Source organism: Neoarius graeffei, chromosome 6 (genome assembly GCF_027579695.1).
Source record: "Neoarius graeffei isolate fNeoGra1 chromosome 6, fNeoGra1.pri, whole genome shotgun sequence".
Lineage (NCBI taxonomy): Eukaryota > Metazoa > Chordata > Actinopteri > Siluriformes > Ariidae > Neoarius > Neoarius graeffei.
The window spans coordinates 23,495,361-23,517,377 of NC_083574.1; the positions used below are offsets into that span (position 1 = coordinate 23,495,361).

Sequence of the window (22,017 nt, forward strand, 5' to 3'; positions counted from 1 at the left end):
TATTTGCACATGGGAAACGTGGTTTTGGCCCAATTTTTTGTGAATCACATGTGGGAAAGTTTTCCACGTGTGGTAACATGTTTTCCACATGTGCTCTACATGGTAACACGTTACAAAATCTGATACCATGTATTCCATATGTTACCACATGTGGTAACATGTGCTCACATGGGAAATTCATGTGTTTTTTCTGTAAGGGCACAAACGTATTGGAGCCGGAGTTCAGTGTTCTATTTACTAGATTTTAGTTTCAACCTGTGTTTTATGTTCACATCTATAAACATCTTCATTTCCTCTCTGGAATGCTAAAGTTGTGTTTTTTACAAGCTGAATAAATTCCCACAACGGCCATTCTTTATACTGTGTATCAAAACACCACTGAGAAATTTTGTTACTCTTATTGCATCCAGATATACTTTAAAATGATCTTATAATTTACTAAATCTTTGTAACTATGCACGAAAATATAAGGAAGTCTTAAGACTCCATTCACTTATACACTATATGGCCAAAAGTACAACCCCGATTCCAAAAAAGTTGGGACAAAGTACAAATTGTAAATAAAAACAGAATGCAATAATTTACAAATCTCAAAAACTGATATTGTATTCACAATAGAACATAGACAACATATCAAATGTCGAAAGTGAGACATTTTGAAATTTCATGCCAAATATTGGCTCATTTGAAATTTCATGACAGCAACACATCTCAAAAAAATTGGGACAGGGGCAATAAGAGGCTGGAAAAGTTAAAGGTACAAAAAAGGAACAGCTGGAGGACCAAATTGCAACTCATTAGGTCAATTGGCAATAGGTCATTAACATGACTGGGTATAAAAAGAGCATCTTGGAGTGGCAGCGGCTCTCAGAAGTAAAGATGGGAAGCGGATCACCAATCCCCCTAATTCTGCGCCGACAAATAGTGGAGCAATATCAGAAAGGAGTTAGTGTAAAATTGCAAAGAGTTTGAACATATGATCATCTACAGTGCATAATAGGGTGCATCAGTTGCCCCCTAAAAATGAAAAGTTCCTCCGATCATGATGCATTTTTGTTTTTATGTTCCTTTTTGTAAGAAAACACACTGGGTGAAATATTTTGACAAAATTCAAAAGTTTAATAGTGGCACCAGGAGCTCAAAGTTATGGAAAAAGCTGCTATTTTATGACTTTTATGACAAAATTTCGATCACTTTTCATGAAACATTATGGCACCTTATGGAGTATACCAAATATCTTAGATACACATTTTTAGTACATATTCTAAATATATTATCAAGCACAGTTTGAGTTTTAGCTGTTCATTGAATCATTGTTCAACTACTTTTAAACAATACAAATGTATTATGAATCACATTAATGCTTCTCAATCCCTTGCAAAGGTTCTTAACATGATCTCTGGGTCACAAGAAATCAATAAATGGAGTCCAATGTTGTGATTCAAACCTTACGCGAAAACATAAAATAAGCGTTTTTTGGCAAAAAATGAACCTCATGGTGCCACCATTAGACTTTTGAATATGGTCAAAAAATGTTTACAGGATGAATTTATTGGTGAAAAGGAACACCCAAACAAAAATGCATCAGATTTTATGAAAGTGAGGGCAACTGATGCACCCTAGTGCATAATATCATCAAAAGATTCAGAGAATCTGGAAGAATCTCTGTGCGTAAGGGTCAAGGCCAGAAAACCATACTGGGTGCCCGTGATCTTCGGGCCCTTAGACGGTACTGCATCACATACAGGCATGCTTCTGTATTGGAAATCACAAAATGGGCTCAGGAATATTTCCAGAGAACGTTATCTGTGAACACAATTCACCGTGCCATCCGCCGTTGCCAGCTAAAAAACTATAGTTCACAGAAGAAGCCATATCTAAACATGATCCAGAAGCGCAGACGTCTTCTCTGGGCCAAGGCTCATTTAAAATGGACTGTGGCAAAGTGGAAAACTGTTCTGTGGTCAGACGAATCAAAATTTGAAGTTCTTTATGGAAATCAGGGATGCCGTGTCATTCGGACTAAAGAGGAGAAGGACGACCCAAGTTGTTATCAGCACTCAGTTCAGAAGCCTGCATCTCTGATGGTATGGGGTTGCATTAGTACGTGTGGCATGGGCAGCTTACACATCTGGAAAGACACCATCAATGCTGAAAGGTATATCCAGGTTCTAGAGCAACATATGCTCCCATCCAGACAACGTCTCTTTCAGGGAAGACCTTGCATTTTCCAACATGACAATGCCAAACCACATACTGCATCAATTACAGCATCATGGCTGCGTAGAAGAAGGGTCCGGGTACTGAACTGGCCAGCCTGCAGTCCAGATCTTTCACCCATAGAAAACATTTAGCGCATCATAAAACGGAAGATACGACAAAAAAGACCTAAGACAGTTGAGCAACTAGAATCCTACATTAGACAAGAATGGGTTAACATTCCTATCCCTAAACTTGAGCAACTTGTCTCCTCAGTCCCCAGACGTTTACAGACTGTTGTAAAGAGAAAAGGGGATGTCTCACAGTGGTAAACATGGCCTTGTCCCAACTTTTTTGAGATGTGTTGTCATGAAATTTAAAATCACCTAATTTTTCTCTTTAAATGATACATTTTCTCAGTTTAAACATTTGATATGTCATCTATGTTCTGTTCTGAATAAAATATGGAATTTTGAAACTTCCACATCATTGCATTCCGTTTTTATTTACAATTTGTACTTTGTCCCAACTTTTTTAGAATCGGGGTTGTATGTGGACACCTGACCATCACACCTATATGCGATTCTTCCCCAAACTATTGTCACAAAGTTGGAAGCACACAATTGTCTAAGATGTCTTTGTATGCTGTAGCATTAAGATTTCCCTAAACTGGAACTAAGGAGCCCAAGGTCTGTTCCAGCATGACTATACCCCATGCACAAACAAGGCCCATAAAGACACAGTTTGTCAAGATTGGTGTGGAAGATTGGTGTGACACTGCATATTTATTAATAATAATAATAATAATAACAATAATAATAATAATAATATTATTATTATGGGCGACACGGTGGTGTAGTGGTTAGCGCTGTCGCCTCACCGCAAGAAGGTCCGGGTTCGAGCCCCGTGGCCAGCGAGGGCCTTTCTGTGCGGAGTTTGCATGTTCTCCCTGTGTCCGCGTGGGTTTTCTCCGGGTGCTCCGGTTTCCCCAACAGTCCAAAGACATGCAGGTTAGGTTAACTGGTGACTCTAAATTGACCGTGAGTGTGAATGGTTGTCTGTGTCTGTGTGTCAGCCCTGTGATGACCTGGCGACTTGTCCAGGGTGTACCCTGCCTTTTGCCCGTAGTCAGCTGGGATAAGCTCCAGCTTGCCTGCAACCCTGTAGAACAGGATAAAGCGGCTACAGATAATGAGATGAGAGATGAGTTCTAGAAAATAATCTTTTGCCAATGATTTTCTTTCTGTTGTAGGTTTATTCCTGCTCAGAACTGAAGTTCTCACACTGACCTCTTTTGTTCTCTGTGACCCTAAAGTAAATAAATAATACATCCTCAATTAAGCTTGATCATTTATCTCTCACAGACAATTTTCTGAACTCAAACAGCTTCCTGTTTAAGGAGAAAATAACTTTTCAGAACTAGAGATGGTGTTGTGGTAAAGGAAAAGAGAGAAGGACAGAGAGAGTCAGAGGTCAGAAAGGGGTTAAAAGATCCTGCTGATGTGCTTTCTGCCATACCCGACTTTGTTTTTTTGTGTGTCTCTTTCTGTATGCGTACGTGTGTTTCCTGGTGTTTAGGGGGCGGAGACGAGAAAGCGTTCCCCAACTCTGAGCAGTCAGTTTAAACGTTCTCTGGAGCTGCTGATGCGCACACTGAGTGTGTGTCAGCCCTTCTTTGTCCGCTGCATCAAACCCAATGAGTATAAGAAGCCCATGGTGAGTACAAAGTCAGTGGAAATGACTGGGGAATTCATGTGTGCTGAGGATATGCATTTGTGTTCCTAGCCTCCCTTTGCTCATACTCCTCCATGTAGAGTAATTAAAAGTTATTCCTGTCCTTCCAGCTCTTTGACAGGGAGCTGTGTGTGAGACAGCTCCGCTACTCAGGAATGATGGAAACCATTCGGATCCGACGGGCTGGATACCCCATCCGCTACACTTTTGTGGAATTTGTGGATCGGTATCGTGTCCTCATGCCTGGAGTGAAGCCTTCCTACAAACAGGTAAATGAGGACAAACATGAGCTGACGTAGAATAAAAGCTTTCAGTCATCCAGGCCATTTTGAATGTGTTGTAGTAGTAGTAAATAGGGAAGCACCAATCACAGTTTTTCATTTTCAATACGATATCGATGCAAGAGCTGAATCATGGGCCAAAACTCCACAGGATGTTAATTTTTTTTTCCATTTCATAATGGCAAAGAAGTTTAAAAGGTCTTGATGTATGAACAACTCAATTGCAATTTTTAATTTAATTTGAACTAATGACAACTAAGGAAGTTTGGCCAAAAATTAAATAGACAATTTTAACCCTAGATGTAATCAACCAACCAAGTATGGAAACCCATTTCCACCAAGCAGAAAAGCCAAGAATTGCACAACATTTGTTTTCTTTATTTTGGCAGCAGTATGTCAGAATGTTAAATTACTACTTAAAAATTCTGATTTACGATCTCAAATCTATCTTAATATTCAAAATATTTAATAATTGTCTAAAAAATTTCTTAATTATCTCACAAGTCTGACTTCTCAAATTTTTTAACTTATCTCAAAATTTTAAAAACTTTTTTTATGCAGTCATTAGTGCAAAATTATGTTGTCATGTCATTTGTGTTGCTTGATATACCAAAATAATATTTTATGTTGAATTTTTAGATTTTCATAATTGCCACATTTATTTTACAGAAACGTTTATGATTGGTTAATAGGAGTTAGTCCCTGACCTTTGAACCCATCGTCAAACATTGAGCACTTGGCTCTACCTTCCAGTCATACAAGAGATTGGAGTCATTTAACTAACGGAAAAGGATTTGTTTGATGGATTATATATAGTATAGTACATGTATGCTTAGCAGGACTAGCAGGTGTTGTGTACTATAAGTATGAATGCATTGTTTGAACATAATGAGCTATGTTAGCTATCAAACTAAATCTAGCCAATTAGGTTATCTTAAACAGCTTTGATACAGTTTTCACTACTTGCACAAACTGAATGCTGATTGTCAAGATTTTGAGTCAGAATTTTGAAATAAATCAAAAACCTTAGAGTTAATGCTGCTGACTAAATAAAGAAATAAATGTGCGCGCACACACACACACACACACACACACACACACACACACACATATATATAGTGGTGCTTGAAAGTTTGCGAACCCCTTAGAATTTTCTATATTTCTGTATAAATATGACCCAAAACATCATCAGATTTTCACACAAGTCCTAAAAGTAGATAAAGAGAACCCATTTAAACAAATGAGACAAAAATATTATACTTGGTCATTTATTTATTGAGGAAAATTATCCAATATTACATATCTGTGAGTGGCAAAAGTATGTGAACCTCTAGGATTAGCAGTTAATTTTAAGGTGAAATTAGAGTCTGGTGTTTTCAATCAATGGGATGATAATCAGGTGTGAGTGGGCACCCTGTTTTATTTAAAGAACAGGGATCTATCAAAGTCTGATCTTCACAACACATGTTTGTGGAAGTGTATCATGGCATGAACAAAGGAGATTTCCGAGGACCTCAGAAAAAGCGTTGTTGATGCTCATCAGGCTGGAAAAGGTTACAAAACCATCTCTAAAGAGTTTGGACTCCACCAATCCACAGTCAGACAGATTGTGTACAATTGGAGGAGATTAAAGACGACTGTTACCCTCCCCAGGAGTGGTCAACCAACAAAGATCACTCCAAGAGCAAGGTGTGTAATAGTCGGCGAGGTCACAAAGGACCCCAGGGTAACTTCTAAGCAACTGAAGGCCTCTCTCACATTGGCTAATGTTAATGTTCATGAGTCCATCATCAGGAGAACACTGAACAACAATGGTGTGCATGGCAGGGTTGCAAGGAGAAAGCCACTGCTCTCCAAAAGAACATTGCTGCTCATCTGCAGTTTGCTAAAGATCATGTGGACAAGCCAGAAGGCTATTAGAAAAATGTTTTGTGGATGGATGAGATCAAAATAGAAATTTTTGGTTTAAATGAGAAGCATTATATTTGGAGAAAGGAAAACACTGCATTCCAGCATAAGAACCTTATCCCATCTGTGAAACATGGTGGTGGTAGTATCATGGTTTGGGCCTGTTTTGCTGCATCTGGGCCAGGACGGCTTGCCATCATTGATGGAACAATGAATTCTGAATTATACCAGCGAATTCTAAAGGAAAATGTCAGGACATCTGTCCATGAACTGAATCTCAAGAGAAGGTGAGTCATGCAGCAAGACAATGACCCTAAGCACACAAGTCGTTCTACCAAAGAATGGTTAAAGAAGAACTAGACAGGGACACTCTAACGAGTGCAAACCCCGCCTTTTCCCTATTAAAATACATTGGGCGAAAATTTCGAAGCTCTGCCATGACCTTGACCTCCAAAATTTAATGGTTTCCTTCCTGGGTGATTGGCAACACGTACAAAATTTGGTCCAAATCGATCCATTGGTTCTTGAGATATCTTGCAGACACACAGACAGACAGACAGATACACACACACACACAGACTGACGCAGGTGAAAATAATAACCCCTCCGACTACTGTCGGCGGGGTTAATAAAGTTAATGTTTTGGAATGGCCAAGTCAAAGTCCTGACCTTAATCCAATGGAAATGTTGTGGAAGGACCTCAAGCGAGCAGTTCATGTGAGGAAACCCACCAACATCCCAGAGTTGAAGCTGTTCTGTACGGAGGAATGGGCTAAAATTCCTCCAAGCCGGTGTGCAGGACTGATCAACAGTTACCGGGAACATTGAGTTGCAGTTATTGCTGCACAAGAGGGTCACACCAGACACTGAAAGCAAAGGTTCACATACTTTTGCCGCTCACAGATATGTAATACTGGATCATTTTCCTCAATAAATAAATGACCAAGTATAATATTTTTGTCTCATTTGTTTAACTGGGTTCTCTTTATCTACTTTTAGGACTTGTTTGAAAATCTGATGATGTTTTAGATCATATTTATGCAGAAATATAGAAAATTCTAAAGGGTTCACAAACTTTCAAGCACCACTGTAAACGGGGTGGCACGGTGGTGTAGTGGTTAGCACTGTCGCCTCACAGTGGGTTCTGGGTTCGAGCCTAGTAGCTGATGGGGGCCTTTCTGTGTGGAGTTTGCATGTTCTTCCCGTGTCTGTGTGGGTTTCCCCCACAGTCCAAAGACATGCAGGTTAGGCTAATTGGTGACTCTAAATTGACTGTAGGTGTGAATGGTTGGTTGTCTCTATGTCAGACCCTCCAGGATTTCACGATGTTGCGATTTGCAACTTCAACGCAAATTCAACCAATCCCTGCGAATTCAAGGCGGTGTTGCAATTATATTCAGTCACCGCAACTTTCCCACAAATTTGACCAATCATTGGCATCGTCTTGAGGTGACGTCGACAAACTACCTTCCGCCTTACTTCCGTGTATACGTTCAAGAGAAGCAGCATGTGCGAGTCAGTGTTTATGTAGGCTTAAATTCTGTTACTGAAAGTGTGTTATGTTTACAGTGAAGGACTGTGTGCACTTTACATTATTTTTTTACTTAATACAAGAAATTAATGGATGCCAACATTTTTGCCAAAATGGTATTTTATTTTCCATTGTTTTGGCAGCTTCAGCATCATATTGTGAGATTCTGTTCAAATTGTTTTTTTCTTCTATGAAGCCTGAGCCATTTATTTTATTAGTTTATAATTATTGTTTAATTTAGTCTTCAGGAGAGACTGCCTGCACACAGTACTAGTATTAATAGTTTTTTTTCTTACATGAAAGCTGAGGCATTTATATTATATTTTAAGGTAACTTCATGTTGTGCTGTGAGGTTCTATGCACTTTAACTTTTGAACCAACAGGTGCATTTGGATAAGTAAAGCCTATTTTTCTGCATTTTTGTAGTCCTAGTAATCTTTTATATTGGTAAAGATGTTTATAGGACCATTTCTCAGTGTCTTTGTTTTTTTAATCAATAGTTTTTCAGGAATAACTTAATATTTAACATATCACTCAATTTTAATCACAAAAAGAGAAAATCGCAACAATTTCTCGCAACTTTCACTTCCTCCTGCAATGTAATCGCAACAAAAACCTAAAAAATACTGCAACTTTCATCGCATTTTTTTGGAAAAACCCCCGCAACACCAGACATTTTAGCCCGAAACAATCACAAAAAAGGCCTGCGGAATCCTGGGGGGACTGCTATGTGTCAGTCCTGCAATGAGCTGGCGACTTCTCCAGGATGTACCCAGCCTCTTGCCCATCGTCAGCTCCAGCTTGCCTGCAACCCTGCACAGGATAAACGGTTACAGATAATGCATGGATGGATCTCTACACACATTATATGGGCTTTCATTCCATATGACGTTTGATGTTTGCAGTGGGTGTCTTCAGTTTTGCACTGGAGTTACAAAGCTAATGCAACTGACAGATGTTCATCAAATCTTATGAAGCTACAAAATCTAATTTTATTTATTTAGTTAAATAGCACGATAAGTTCATATTTACAAATTTCCAGTAAATGTGTGGCAGATGTGGTCTAGTGGTCTCAATGGCACCAAACTGCATTATCCAGTGATTCTGGTAATTGCGTTCATCACGTTACAGTCCTGAGTATTGTTTATGTTTATAGTAAGTCACACTGTGTTCTCGTCAACAAACCTGCAGGACTGAAGACCTGGATGTGTTTTGAGGTAGATGTGTACTAAATAGACTTTAGAAGGGACAAACATTTAATTATTTGGTACACTAGCCTCAAGACTCCAGTGCAATATTAAAGAAGCAAATATTGAACGTCAAAGATGTCTTGGTTAATTCATTACTTTTGGAGGAATAGGGAAAATTATGTCTTTTTTTTTTGCCAAACCATTCCTTTAAAAAGGGAAATAATGTTCTTAATTAGACATTTAAATTTACATAATTAATATCAAATAATGAACATAATTGTATAATTAATATCAATCCATCAGTGGATTGGATCTAAACATATTTAAAATTCAATCTAAATTCAGATTTTCTAACTAACATTGATTTGATATCAGTATAGGATTGGTGCATCCCTTAGATCTAAAGTACTGGGCACTTTTAAAACTCTTGAAGACTTTTTGAACCCTTCAGATGAGTGACCCCAAGAAAATAATTAATTCTATATTTGTAACAATATAAAAAGTGAAAATCGCTTGCTACTGATAGCCTAAAGATCACCATCTGACTTCCACGAAGTTGGAGTGTCCAGGAATCTTCTTTGGAACGTCCCCATCTGTTTGGAGGTGCCTCCTCCATGGTTGGAAGCAAGGCGATTAAAATGCTCTAACGATTCCCGAGGCCAATGGACACACATAAAGGTGCCAGTTGAGTTGGCTAGGAGGTGGCCCCTATAGTACCTGGAGTATAGTACTTGGAGTACCTGGCTTGAAAGGCGGGCTCTACATTTTGGAGTATCCGGCAGCCCAGTGCAGCTTTGGACCTTGGACCTGGCACGTCTCAGCTACTGCCGAGCTGCCCCCATCTGCGAAGTGCTAGTGACACTAAAATGATGCCATGTGTGCATTCCGTTCTCGAAAAGTGGGAATCACCTGAAACAATTTACAGCAAATAGCTTTCCTTGGCTTTCCTCTTGAGGGTGTTACCACACAGACACCCTAAAAATGTCTGTAGATATTCATCTTTGGATAGGTTAAATGACTGCAAATGCTAAAAACAGTTTACACTCAAGTCTCCATAACTGCACACTTGATAACTTCAGTTTGTAACATACATAGTGTAACTTCCTGCTAACACAATTAGCACTATTTGACTCTATAGTATACAGTTATAGGTTTATAATCACACTCAGGTGTCACCCAGATGAGGATGGGTTCCCTTTAAAGTCTGGTTCCTCTCATGGCTTCGTCCTCTTGTTGTCTCAGAGTTTTTCCTTGCTGCTGTCAGCTCTGGCCTGCTCATTAGGGAAAATTTTAAATTATTTCTATTTTAATTTTACATGCAGATTGGTTTGTGATGATGTCTAGTATTAAAAGCACTAGTTGAATTGAATTGAACATATAACACTAAAATAATAACATATGACTCATACCACCTGGTCCTGGAGTTACTATTTCTACCAAGTCTAATGTGTGACCATGGCATCATTTTAGTGTCACTAGCACTTTTTAAATTCATGATGTAGAATAAGATTCAGTAATTTTCACTGAACACATGCTACAGGACACCGATCTGATGTCAGCATTATCACAACACTGTTTTTTGTTTCTTCTCATTAAGGAGGACCTGAGAGGGACCTGCCAGAGGATTGCTGAGGCTGTCCTTGGCAGAGACGATGACTGGCAGATGGGAAAGACCAAGATCTTCCTGAAGGTATGTCAATACTACACTGCATCAGAAGGTACTAGTTATGTAAGTGATTTATAAAAAGAATTGGCACAGTTTATGTGAAATTACAAGCATTTCATAACAGTGAATCCCAGAATGCTGCATTATTAAATTTTGGTAGCTCAACAGAATATTTTTTTTTAACCAAAGAGCTGGAGGCAGGTGTGGAAATGCCTGCTCATTCGTGTGGTCAGGCAACCTCGAACTGTCATGTGGCGCTTGGTTTTGGTTTTTTTGCTGTCAGGAAAGAAACCTGATTTAGAGGTCAAAGGTCAGCAGAAAGTTTGTCCATTTCTCTGGTGCCATGGACAGTTTTCCACTCAGTGTTGCTTTATCAAGGTTTTCAGCTGTCTGAATCAGGAAGTCCCTCAACGTGGGAGTAAAGAGAGGGCATTGCCAATACTTCCTAACAGGAAGTGACACCATTAGACCGGGATAAAGGAAAATGTAATACAAGTCAACTGGGAAAATGCATTAAATTGTTATTTAGATTAAACTCTAGTGCTTCATAGGAAATCCTTTTCTTTTTTGGTGAATCCTGTACTCAGAATTTCCAGTAAAATGAGAGAGCTTTATTTTTCACAGGACCATCATGATATGCTTTTGGAAATTGAGAGAGACAAAGCCATCACTGACAAAGTGATTCTTATTCAGAAAGTCGTCCGAGGATTCAAAGACAGGTATGCTGTTCAGAAAACAATTGTGCAAATTTCATAACCATGGCTCTTGATTCTGTGCAATGCCTGTTTTATGCTTTCTGTACTTTAACACATCAGGAAATGATCAAATCCTTGATGAAATGAGTAAAGCATATTAACCAAAGGAAACACACAACTATCCAGGAGGTCCTTTGGAATGGTACTGACCACTTCCTGTTTCACAACTGTTATTTTAATAGGTCTAACTTTCTGAAAATTAAGAAATCGGCTCTTATGATCCAGAAAACTTGGAGGGGTTACCTCTGTCGAAAGAACTATGGAGCGGTGAGTCTCTGTGACCTTTTTAGTTAACTGTGTAAACCCTCAGCTTGTTATTTAGTAATTCATCAACTTATTCAGTCACTAATATGAATTATTCAGTAATTACAGTGAAGCTAATGGGTAAGAGCGAGTCTGGCCCTGTAAATGGTTGTGATGTTTAAAGGGCTGATGACACGTTTTTGACATCTTTGGCGATGTTTTATAACATAAAAAGTAATTCCCGATGATCCATATATTAATTCACGAAGGCGCCTATTTTACAAGTTATGATAAAAAAACGCGGCTATTTGGGCAAATTTGACGGGGCTGCAGCACCCAGGAGACGAATGAGGAGGAGGGGCTATATGACATCAGCGAAAGAATCTTCCTCCTAACTTACCAGTTTGTTGTTGATGCGACAGGTGTTCAGTTTATCATTATTAATATTTTTATTATACATTATTATTTTATATATGAATGAATGAATTTATTTATTTCGAACATGTATAAAAATGTATGTAACTATTTGTACATACAAAAGAAAGAAAATGAAAAAAGTGACAAAAAAAAGAATAAATAAAATAACATAAAGAGCTAATACATTACAATACACCGCACATTGTTCGAAAAAGGAGTGGGAAGAAGTACAATACTTTTTTTAATTTCCCACCCCTTTTTAACTACCCCGAAATCCAAACTACATTAATACACCTATAAAAATATATACTATATATACACTTCATGATTATCCATATAAATATATAATTACAAAAATAAATATATACTACATACCATATCCATATATATACATATACACACACACACACACATATATATATATATATATATATATATATATATATATATATATATATATATATACACACACATATGTATATATATATATATATATATATATATATATATATATATATATATATATATATATATATATATATATATATATATATATATTAGGGTTGGGCGGTATCCAAATTTTGATACCTTTAAACTGTCTCTGTGTTTTCCCGGGGTATACGGTATTACCGAGAAAAAAAATATTTTGTTTCGGCCTACTGTGTAACGTGCGCCTATACCGGCGGACCTTGTCCAGACCTGCGCCTATGCCTCAAATGTACTATTTAAAAGCAGCATAGCGAATTGTGTGCATTGTGGTATGGATTAAGCAGCAAAGCGAATTTTGTGCATTGATGAATGGATTAAGAGATATTTCAAAGCATCACGCAACTCTTCATCTTGAAAATAGCATTCAACTGTCGTTTACACATGTCTGCGTTGAAACGCCATTTGCAGCACTATTTCACCTACTCCATCAAAAAAAGTACACGATGAGCAGGATCATACCCTTTCAAGCATGGGAAATAAAAAAAGAAAAAGAATCAACCAACACCCAAGTCCGTTTAGACTGCGCGATAAACCATATTCTTCAGCGCAAATGAGGCGAACCTAATTCAAATGCGTGATAGCTGCACAAGGCAAAATCATATGGGCCCACGTCATGCCATGGCGGGGAAATTAATAATCAAATGGCCTTACCTTGCTTAAAACGTTGTCTTGATCACATAACTCCTTACAATTATTCCACTTAAATCCATACGGTTTAACACACCCAACAAAGATAGCAAGCGCATTGCTAATTCCCACCAGAAACCGAACAGTTTACGCTACGATGTTTTCTTCCGTTTCTTCAGTAGATGACATTTCAAACGTTTATTACCCACATCCCAAATGTCATACGTTATATTATTTTACCTTGTTGTTACTCATGTAACCTACTCAAAACACAACTCATTGGAGAGATCTTGTGGAAGTGGAGTACCCCAGGCTATGGTGTGCCTTAGGGGACATATTAGATTTTTTTCGATTTTGCGCGGTCATTTACATTATTGCTGGCTCTTCCTTTTCGTTTGGTTTGAAACCAAAATACTGCCACACTGCCGATGTTGTATTTTTTTTTTTTGCCACTAACTCGTTATCTTGACTTGCCATCTTTCAACCGCGGTCTCAGTCTCTTGCGAAGCTTTCTGTCAGACTCCAAATGTCACGCAGGGTTGCCATGGTAACGACATAAACAACCCTGCACGCGATGAGAACTTCTTTAGGAAATTGATAGAATTAGTGAAAATACGATCACACAGTTATTCGGGATGATCTTCAATTTATTATTTTATATTATGACCTCATGTACTCCATATTTATTTAGATATTATATATTTTTTTAAAATGACGGTAATGAGACCGATACCGTTGGTACTTTTGGATACCTCGGGATACCTTCTTACCGTAATACCGCCCAACCCTAATATATATATATATATATATATATATATATATATATATATATATATATATATATATATATATATATACACACACACATACATACACACACATTATATATATATATATATATATATACATACAGTGGGGCAAAAAAGTATTTAGTCAGTCACCAATTGTGCAAGTTCTCCCACTTAAAAAGATAAGAGAGGCCTGCAATTTTCATCATAGGTATACCTCAACTATGAGAGACAAAATGAGAAAAAAAAATCCAGAAAATCACCTTGTCTGATTTTTAAAGAATTTATTTGCAAATTATGGTGGAAAAAAAGTATTTGGTCAATAACAAAAGTTCATCTCAGTACTTTGTTATATACCCTTTGTTGGCAATGACAGAGGTCAAACGTTTTCTGTAAGTCTTCACAAGGTTTTCACACACTGTTGCTGGTATTTTGGCCCATTCCTCCATGCAGATCTCCTCTAGAGCAGTGATGTTTTGGGGCTGTCGCTGGGCAACACGGACTTTCAACTCCCTCCAAAGATTTTCTATGGGGTTGAGATCTGGAGACTGGCTAGGCCACTCCAGGACCTTGAAATGCTTCTTACGAAGCCACTCCTTCGTTGCTCGGGCGGTGTGTTTGGGATCATTGTCATGCTGAAAGACCAAGCCACGTTTCATCTTCAATGCCCTTGCTGATGGAAGGAGGTTTTCACTCAAAATCTCACAATACATGGCCCCATTCATTCTTTCCTTTACACGGATCAGTCGTCCTGGTCCCTTTGCAGAAAAACAGCCCCAAAGCATGATGTTTCCACCCCCATGCTTCACAGTAGGTATGGTGTTCTTTGGATGCAACTCAGCATTCTTTCTCCTCCAAACATGACAAGTTGAGTTTTTACCAAAAAGTTCTATTTTGGTTTCATCTGACATTCTCCCAATCCTCTTCTGGATCATCCAAATGCTCTCTAGCAAACTTCAGACGGGCCTGGACATGTACTGGCTTAAGCAGGGGGACACGTCTGGCACTGCAGGATTTGAGTCCCTGGCGGCGTAGTGTGTTACTGATGGTAGCCTTTGTTACTTTGGTCCCAGCTCTCTGCAGGTCATTCACTAGGTCCCCCCGTGTGGTTCTGGGATTTTTGCTCACCGTTCTTGTGATCATTTTGACCCCACGGGGTGAGATCTTGCGTGGAGCCCCAGATCGAGGGAGATTATCAGTGGTCTTGTATGTCTTCCATTTTCTAATAATTGCTCCCACAATTGATTTCTTCACACCAAGCTGCTTACCTATTGCAGATTCAGTCTTCCCAGCCTGGTGCAGGTCTACAATTTTGTTTCTGGTGTCCTTTGACAGCTCTTTGGTCTTGGCCATAGTGGAGTTTGGATTGTGACTGTTTGAGGTTGTGGACAGGTGTCTTTTATACTGATAATGAGTTCAAACAGGTGCCATTAATACAGGTAACGAGTGGAGGACAGAGGAGCCTATTAAAGTAGAAGTTACAGGTCTGTGAGAGCCAGAAATCTTGCTTGTTTGTAGGTGACCAAATACTTATTTTACCGAGGAATTTACCAATTAATTCATTAAAAATCCTACAATGTGATTTCCTGGATTCTTTCCCCCCATTCTGTCTCTCATAGTTGAAGTGTACCTATGATGAAAATTACAGGCCTCTCTCATCTTTTTAAGTGGGAGAACTTGCACAATTGGTGGCTGACTAAATACTTTTTTGCCCCACTGTGTGTATATATATATATATATATATATATATATATATATATATATATATATATATATACAGGGTTCTCACCAGGATTTTTTTTTAGCGTAATGGGTTATGGCGAGGGAGCGTAGCGACCGAGCGGGGGGATGGTGCGGAGATTTTGAAAAATCATGCCCAAAATTGGCCATATTTGACGTCCCTGGAGGGGATAAATTGCATTTTTTATGTTGTATATCCTTGATGGAAAATTGTTACATCTTTGGATCTTGGCAATGTGTTACCTACTGTTGTATTTCACTGAACTACAAAGGGTGTTGTCAAAAGATATGTAAACTCAGACACAACCAAAGAGATAATGAATGTTTTATTGTATTAAGAAATTAAGAAATGCCTCGCCGTCTTCTGTTAACACCACGGGAGTAACTTTGATTGTAACCACTGTTAATTCTCTGATTTAAAGCCACAAGGGCGATCACGTTTGGCACATTGGAGCTGAATCCCATGACTAAAATCATATCATTAACCTCATTCTCACCTGTGAATTTCCAGCCTCTGCTCGTCTTCCTCCATCTCCTCCTCTATCTCCAACAGCGGGCTCTCCCCCACTAGGCCTACCTCCATCCTCTGCCCGTTTATCTGCTACCTCCTTTCCTCTGCCTCCTATGTCCTTTCCTTCATCTCCTCCAACCTCTCTTGTGCCTGTCTCCTTATAGAAATATAACGATGGATGGCATGCAGGCAGATTACCAGTGTGTTAATGTTAGCCACAGTGGGATCCAGTAAATTAGCGCTAATCATCCGATACGTGCGCCCTGTCATATTGCTAAACCTGCTTACAAAGTAGACGTTTTCATTCATCAAAGGGCTTTGGGTTAAGTTTTCAAGCGTGATGGAAAACCTGTAGAAGTGGTGCACTTACATTTCTAACTGTGAAGAAAGAGCGAATGTCTCTTTTTTTGCGAGGGGGTCCGTCATCCATTGTCATTCACCGAAGTCCAGCTCAAGAGAAAGTTATCGCCAGGATCTCTCTCTCTCTCTCTCTCTCTCTCTCGGAACTGATTTCCAGGCATGGGTTTCCTAACAAACGTAGGCTGATTTTGACACCTTGAAAACTGCTCAAGTGCGCAGGAAAAAAAAAACTTTTGGCGATGGTGATGAACAACTGAAAACAACCGTTACGCTATATTAAAAATTTAGCGTAGCGGGGGGAAATTACCGTTGCGGTCTGAAATTTTAGCGTAGCGGGCCGCAACCATATAAAGCGCTGGCGAGAACCCTGTATATATATATATACCTGTATATATAACCCTATATATATATATATACACACACATACATACACATATATATATATATTATATATATATATATATATATATGTGTATGTATGTGTGTGTATATATATATATATATATATATATATATATATATATATATATATATATATATATATATACACATACACACACACATATATATGTGTGTGTGTGTATGTGTGTATATATATATATATATATATATATATATATATATATATATATATATATACATACAGACACATATACATACATAAACACACACACACATATATATATATATACACACACACATACATACAAACACATACACTTCATAAATATCTATATAAATATATAATTACAAAAAAAATCTACTACATACTTATCCCTGTAAATATGAAGATATCTATCCCCATAAATAAATATATACCATATACTAAGCTAGTTCTAATATAACAATCAACCCTATTCTATTTATCCCTCATCATCCCCCATTAACATACTTCCTCTGCAATATACTTGTTTAAAAAATTTTTTGTACCTTTTTTTAAACAGATTTATATTTGCACTTTGTTTTATTTCTGTCTCCAGTCTGTTCCATAAAGTCACCCCACAGCTCGATACGCACATGCTTTTCATATTTGTTCGAACCTTTGGTTTTTTAAAATTTAGGTCTCCCCTTAGATTATATCCCCCCCCCCCCCCCCCCCCCACTAAACATTCCTTGTATATTTTTCGGCAATAGATTATTTCTTGCTTTGTACATTATTTGTGCTGTTCTGAATTTGACCAGATCCATAAATTTCAACATGTTTGATTTTATGAATAGTGGGTTTGTGTGATCTCTGTATTCTGTTTTGTTTATTGTCCTTATTGCTCTTTTCTGTATTATACATATCGGCTGCAGAGTGGTTTTGTAGGTGTTTCCCCAGACTTCGACACAATAAGTCAGATATGGCAAAAATAATGAGTAATATAGAGTATGCAAAGATTTACAATCAAGAATATATTTTGTTTTCCACAGAATTGCCAAGCACTTTGCCAGTTTTGCTCGTACGTATCCTACATGAGGTTTCCAGCAGACTTTAGGATCCAAAATCACACCAAGAAATTTAATTTCCTGTACCATTTCTATCTTAGTATTGTCTATTATCAATTCTACATTACAATCTATTTTATGTCTCCCAAACAACATAATCTTTGTTTTGCTTAGATTTAATGATAATTTATTTTTGTCAAACCATAGTTTTAGTTTATTTATTTCAGTTGTGATTATCTCTAAAGTCTGCTGCAAATTCTCACCGGAACAAAAAATATTGGTGTCATCTGCAAACAAAACAAATTTCAGTTCTTGCGAAATTGTACATATGTCATTGATGTATATTATGAATAATTTCGGACCTAATATTGACCCCTGTGGTACCCCGCATTTAATGTTCATGAAATCAGATTTATGGTCACCTATCTGCACAAACTGTTGCCTGTTTCTTAGATAGCTCGACAGCCAACTCCACCCAACTCCCCTAACACCACACTTTTCTAGTTTACTTAATAATATACTATGATCAATAGTATCGAATGCTTTTTTTAGGTCCACAAATACTCCAATTGCTATTTTTTTTATTGTCTATACATTTTGTGATTTCCTCTATTAGTTCCATTAGTGCCATCGATGTTGATCTGTCCGTTCTGAATCCATATTGACTGTCTGTAAGGAGGTTGTGTTTTTCAATGAATTTGTCCAATCTATCTGAAAAAAGTTTTTCGAGTATTTTGGAAAATTGGGGGAGTAAAGAAACAGGCCTGTAGTTTGTGAAATGGTGTCTATCTCCAGTTTTAAACAATGGTATCACTTTTGCAATTTTCATTTTGTCTGAAAATGTACCTGATTGAAAAGATAAATTGCAGATGTGGATGAGTGGTTTCACAATTCCCTCAATAACTGTCTTTACTGTTAACATGTCTATATCATTCCAGTCTGCAGAAGTTTTGTTTTTACATTTTCTTACAATTTGGATAATTTCTTCCTCATCAGTTGCAGTTAGAAAAATTGTACTTGGATTTCTGTCCCCCATATCTTCTATGTTCCCACATTGTGTTGTCTCAGGTTCCTTTATTTTTGCCGCTAAATCTGGTCCCACATTTACAAAGAATTGATTAAAACCATTCACCACATCCTCCATATTATTTATGGTCTTATCATTTTCAGTGTAGTACTCCGGGTAATTTGTAGTTTTGGATCCATTTCTCACAATACCATTTAATACAGTCCATATACCTTTAATATTGTTTTTATTTTTCTCCACTAATTTATTATAATAGTCTTTCTTACATATCCTCATAATATTAGTTAATTTATTTTTATATTTTTTATATTTTTCCTCTGCCTCTATAGTTCGATGCTTTAAGAATTGTCTGTATAATATATTTTTCTTTTTGCAGGCATTTTGTAGCCCCTTGGTGACCCACGGACTATTTGTATATTTATGTATATTACTGTATTTCTTTATAGGACAATTTTTATTATATAGTTCATTGAATATTATTAAAAATTCCTCATATGCTTTATCAACATCTTTTTCTTTATAAACTACATTCCAGTCCTGTATTATTAAGTCATTTTTTAGTGCAATCATGGTTTCTTCAGTTTTCACTCTTATATATTTATAATTTTTAGTATCCTTTTTCTTGCTATAATTACAGTAATATACATTAAAAATAGGTAGGTGGTCACTGATGTCTGTTAATAGTAGACCGCTCTCTATATTATTTTCCAGGATATTAGTAAATATATTATCTATTAAAGTGGTGCTGTGAGAAGTGATCCTGCTTGGTCTGGTAATAGTTGGGTACAGTCCCATACTGAACATTGAATTAATGAACTCTTCTGTCATTTTGTGTTTCTTATGATTTAAGAGGTCGATGTTAAAATCACCACAGATGTACATGACCTTCTGAGTTGATTTTATAAACATACTTTCCATCCAATCTATAAAAACTTCTATGCTTGTATATACAGCTCACCATTATATTTTTCATTTTTTCACAGCATATTTCTATTGTAATACACTCCATCCAATCATCAACAGCTACCGTCATTTTATTATTAATTTTATATTCCAAACTATTATCAACATATATTGCCACTCCCCCTCCTCTTTTGTTCTTTCTATTGATATAATTTAATTCATACCCGTTCAGCTCAAAATCTACTCCCATCTCATCGTTGATCCAAGTTTCTGATATGGCTATTATGTTGAATGGAGTATTGAACTGACTGAGATATTCCTTCATTTTATGGAAATTGGCATACATACTTCTGATATTGAAATGAATAATTGATATCTTATTTCCGTCTCTGATCTTTGCATTGTATTGATATTCAGTGTAATACCGGCAGCTGATATTGATGTTGCTGAAAAGATTATTTTCCGGATCAATATTATTTTCCATATCTTGTATTTTGTGCTCAGTATAAAGTGTCCAGTTCTTGTGTCCAGTGCTTGTGTCATGATTGTAAATTGCTTTATTTGGCTCCCTCAGAATTTGTCCAGTTCCCCAATATCTCGGATGACCAAGATCTTGGCCTCTTCTGGAGATCCCTTCAGCTTGATGAAAATCTTGCAGTTTTGTGTCCAAGTGTTTTGGATTTTCCCCTGTTTCCTTAGTAGTCTCGCCTTTTTTGCAATGTCTGCATTTTTTTTTTGTTAAGTGCTCATTTAAAAAAACATCTGAGCCTTTCAGTTTCTTCCCTTGTTTTAACAATTGCATCTTATGCTTTCTGTTGGCAAATCTCATTATTACAGCTGGTTTGCCTGTGTTGCTTCTCCGTGGGAGAGGGTGACATGCTTCAATGTTATTGCTTTTTACCTCAATCCCCTTGGAGTGCAGGAATGCTAACACCTGTTTCTCCACAGAGTTAGCATCCTCCTCGTTCAGTTCCTCTCCATCTCTTCTCGCCACTGCTCCAGCATATGAGCGGGGTTGAATTTGCAGTCCGGTCGCAATGATGTCATTCATCCGGGTGTACTGCTCCAGCTCCTCCACTCGGTTCTCGAGAATGGCGATCCTCTTTGCCTTCTCTGAATTCTGCAGCCTCAGAGCTTTGACCTCTTCTACCAGGTCCAGGATGGTCTTCTGCTGCCTCCTGACAGCAGAGATTTCTTCCCCCAGAAAGTCGAAGGATTTTTTTAATATCATCTATCTCCTCGACCGTAGGAGCTTTCTTCGGGGGCTTTGCGTTTGTTGTTATTACGCGGCCCGTTCCCGCGCTACCTCTCGGCCTGCTCCCGCGCAGCTTCGCTCCCGCGCAACCTCTCGGCCTGCTCTCGCGCAGCTTCGCTCCCTCGCAACCTCTCGGCCTGCTCTCGCGCAGCTTCGCTCCCGCGCAACCTCTCGGTCCGCTCTCGCGCAGCTTCGCTCCCGCGCAACCTCTCGGTCCGCTCTCGCGTAAGGATCTTTCAATCCAATAAGTAGGCAGTTCACAAAAGACTTGGCTTAAGATTCAGCGTTGACAAAGTTCATACAGCACAAGGAAGAAATGACCTGAGATGATCCAAAAGTTGAGACAGTTGCCAAACAAGAGAGTTCAGTCCATAAACATAAAGATCCAGGACTTTCAGGTTAATCCACAAACAGGGAGAGTTCAGAGAATACAGTCCATGAGAGAAATATCCACCAAGAGAGAAGTAAGTCCACTTACAAAAAGTAATCAAACCAAAGTAATCCACAAGGAGGTTTGGCTGGGTAGAATCCACCACAGGAGCTTGACAATGCACAGGAAGATCATGACTGTATGACTATATATATATATATATATATATATATATATATATATATAGTTATATATATAGTTATTATGCCTTCACGTTGTGTTGCCGGCTTTTGCTCCAAAACCCACAAGGATGGGGTAAGTTTATTCAAGTTTCCCAGAGATCCCGAGCTGCATGCGAAGTGGGTGAAGCAAGTCAGGCGCACTCGTGACAAGTGGGAACCCTCACCAACATCCGTCCTGTGCTCTGAACACTTCGATTTGGATTGTTTTGACACCCTTCCCAGCTTAAAAGAATCTCTTGGGTGTTCAGTTCAGCACAAACGTGTGTTACTACCATCAGCAGTGCCTACAGTATTCCGGAGGGGGTCTACTAGTAGCTATGCCGGATCCAGCAGTCGCCTGGGACAAGGCGACT

The 22,017-nt window shown here is 38.1% G+C and overlaps 1 protein-coding gene across 1 annotated transcript in view; it reads left to right on the forward strand.

Moving 5' to 3' along the window:
* Positions 1-22,017, forward strand: part of myo7aa (myosin VIIAa) — a 233,156-nt gene that overhangs the window by 89,115 nt on the left and 122,024 nt on the right. Inside the window, exons 15-19 of the mRNA XM_060924322.1 lie at positions 3,778-3,915; positions 4,044-4,202; positions 10,441-10,533; positions 11,134-11,228; positions 11,447-11,531. Of these exons, the coding sequence (XP_060780305.1) occupies positions 3,778-3,915; positions 4,044-4,202; positions 10,441-10,533; positions 11,134-11,228; positions 11,447-11,531 (570 nt within the window). The remainder of the gene's footprint in view (positions 1-3,777; positions 3,916-4,043; positions 4,203-10,440; positions 10,534-11,133; positions 11,229-11,446; positions 11,532-22,017) is intronic.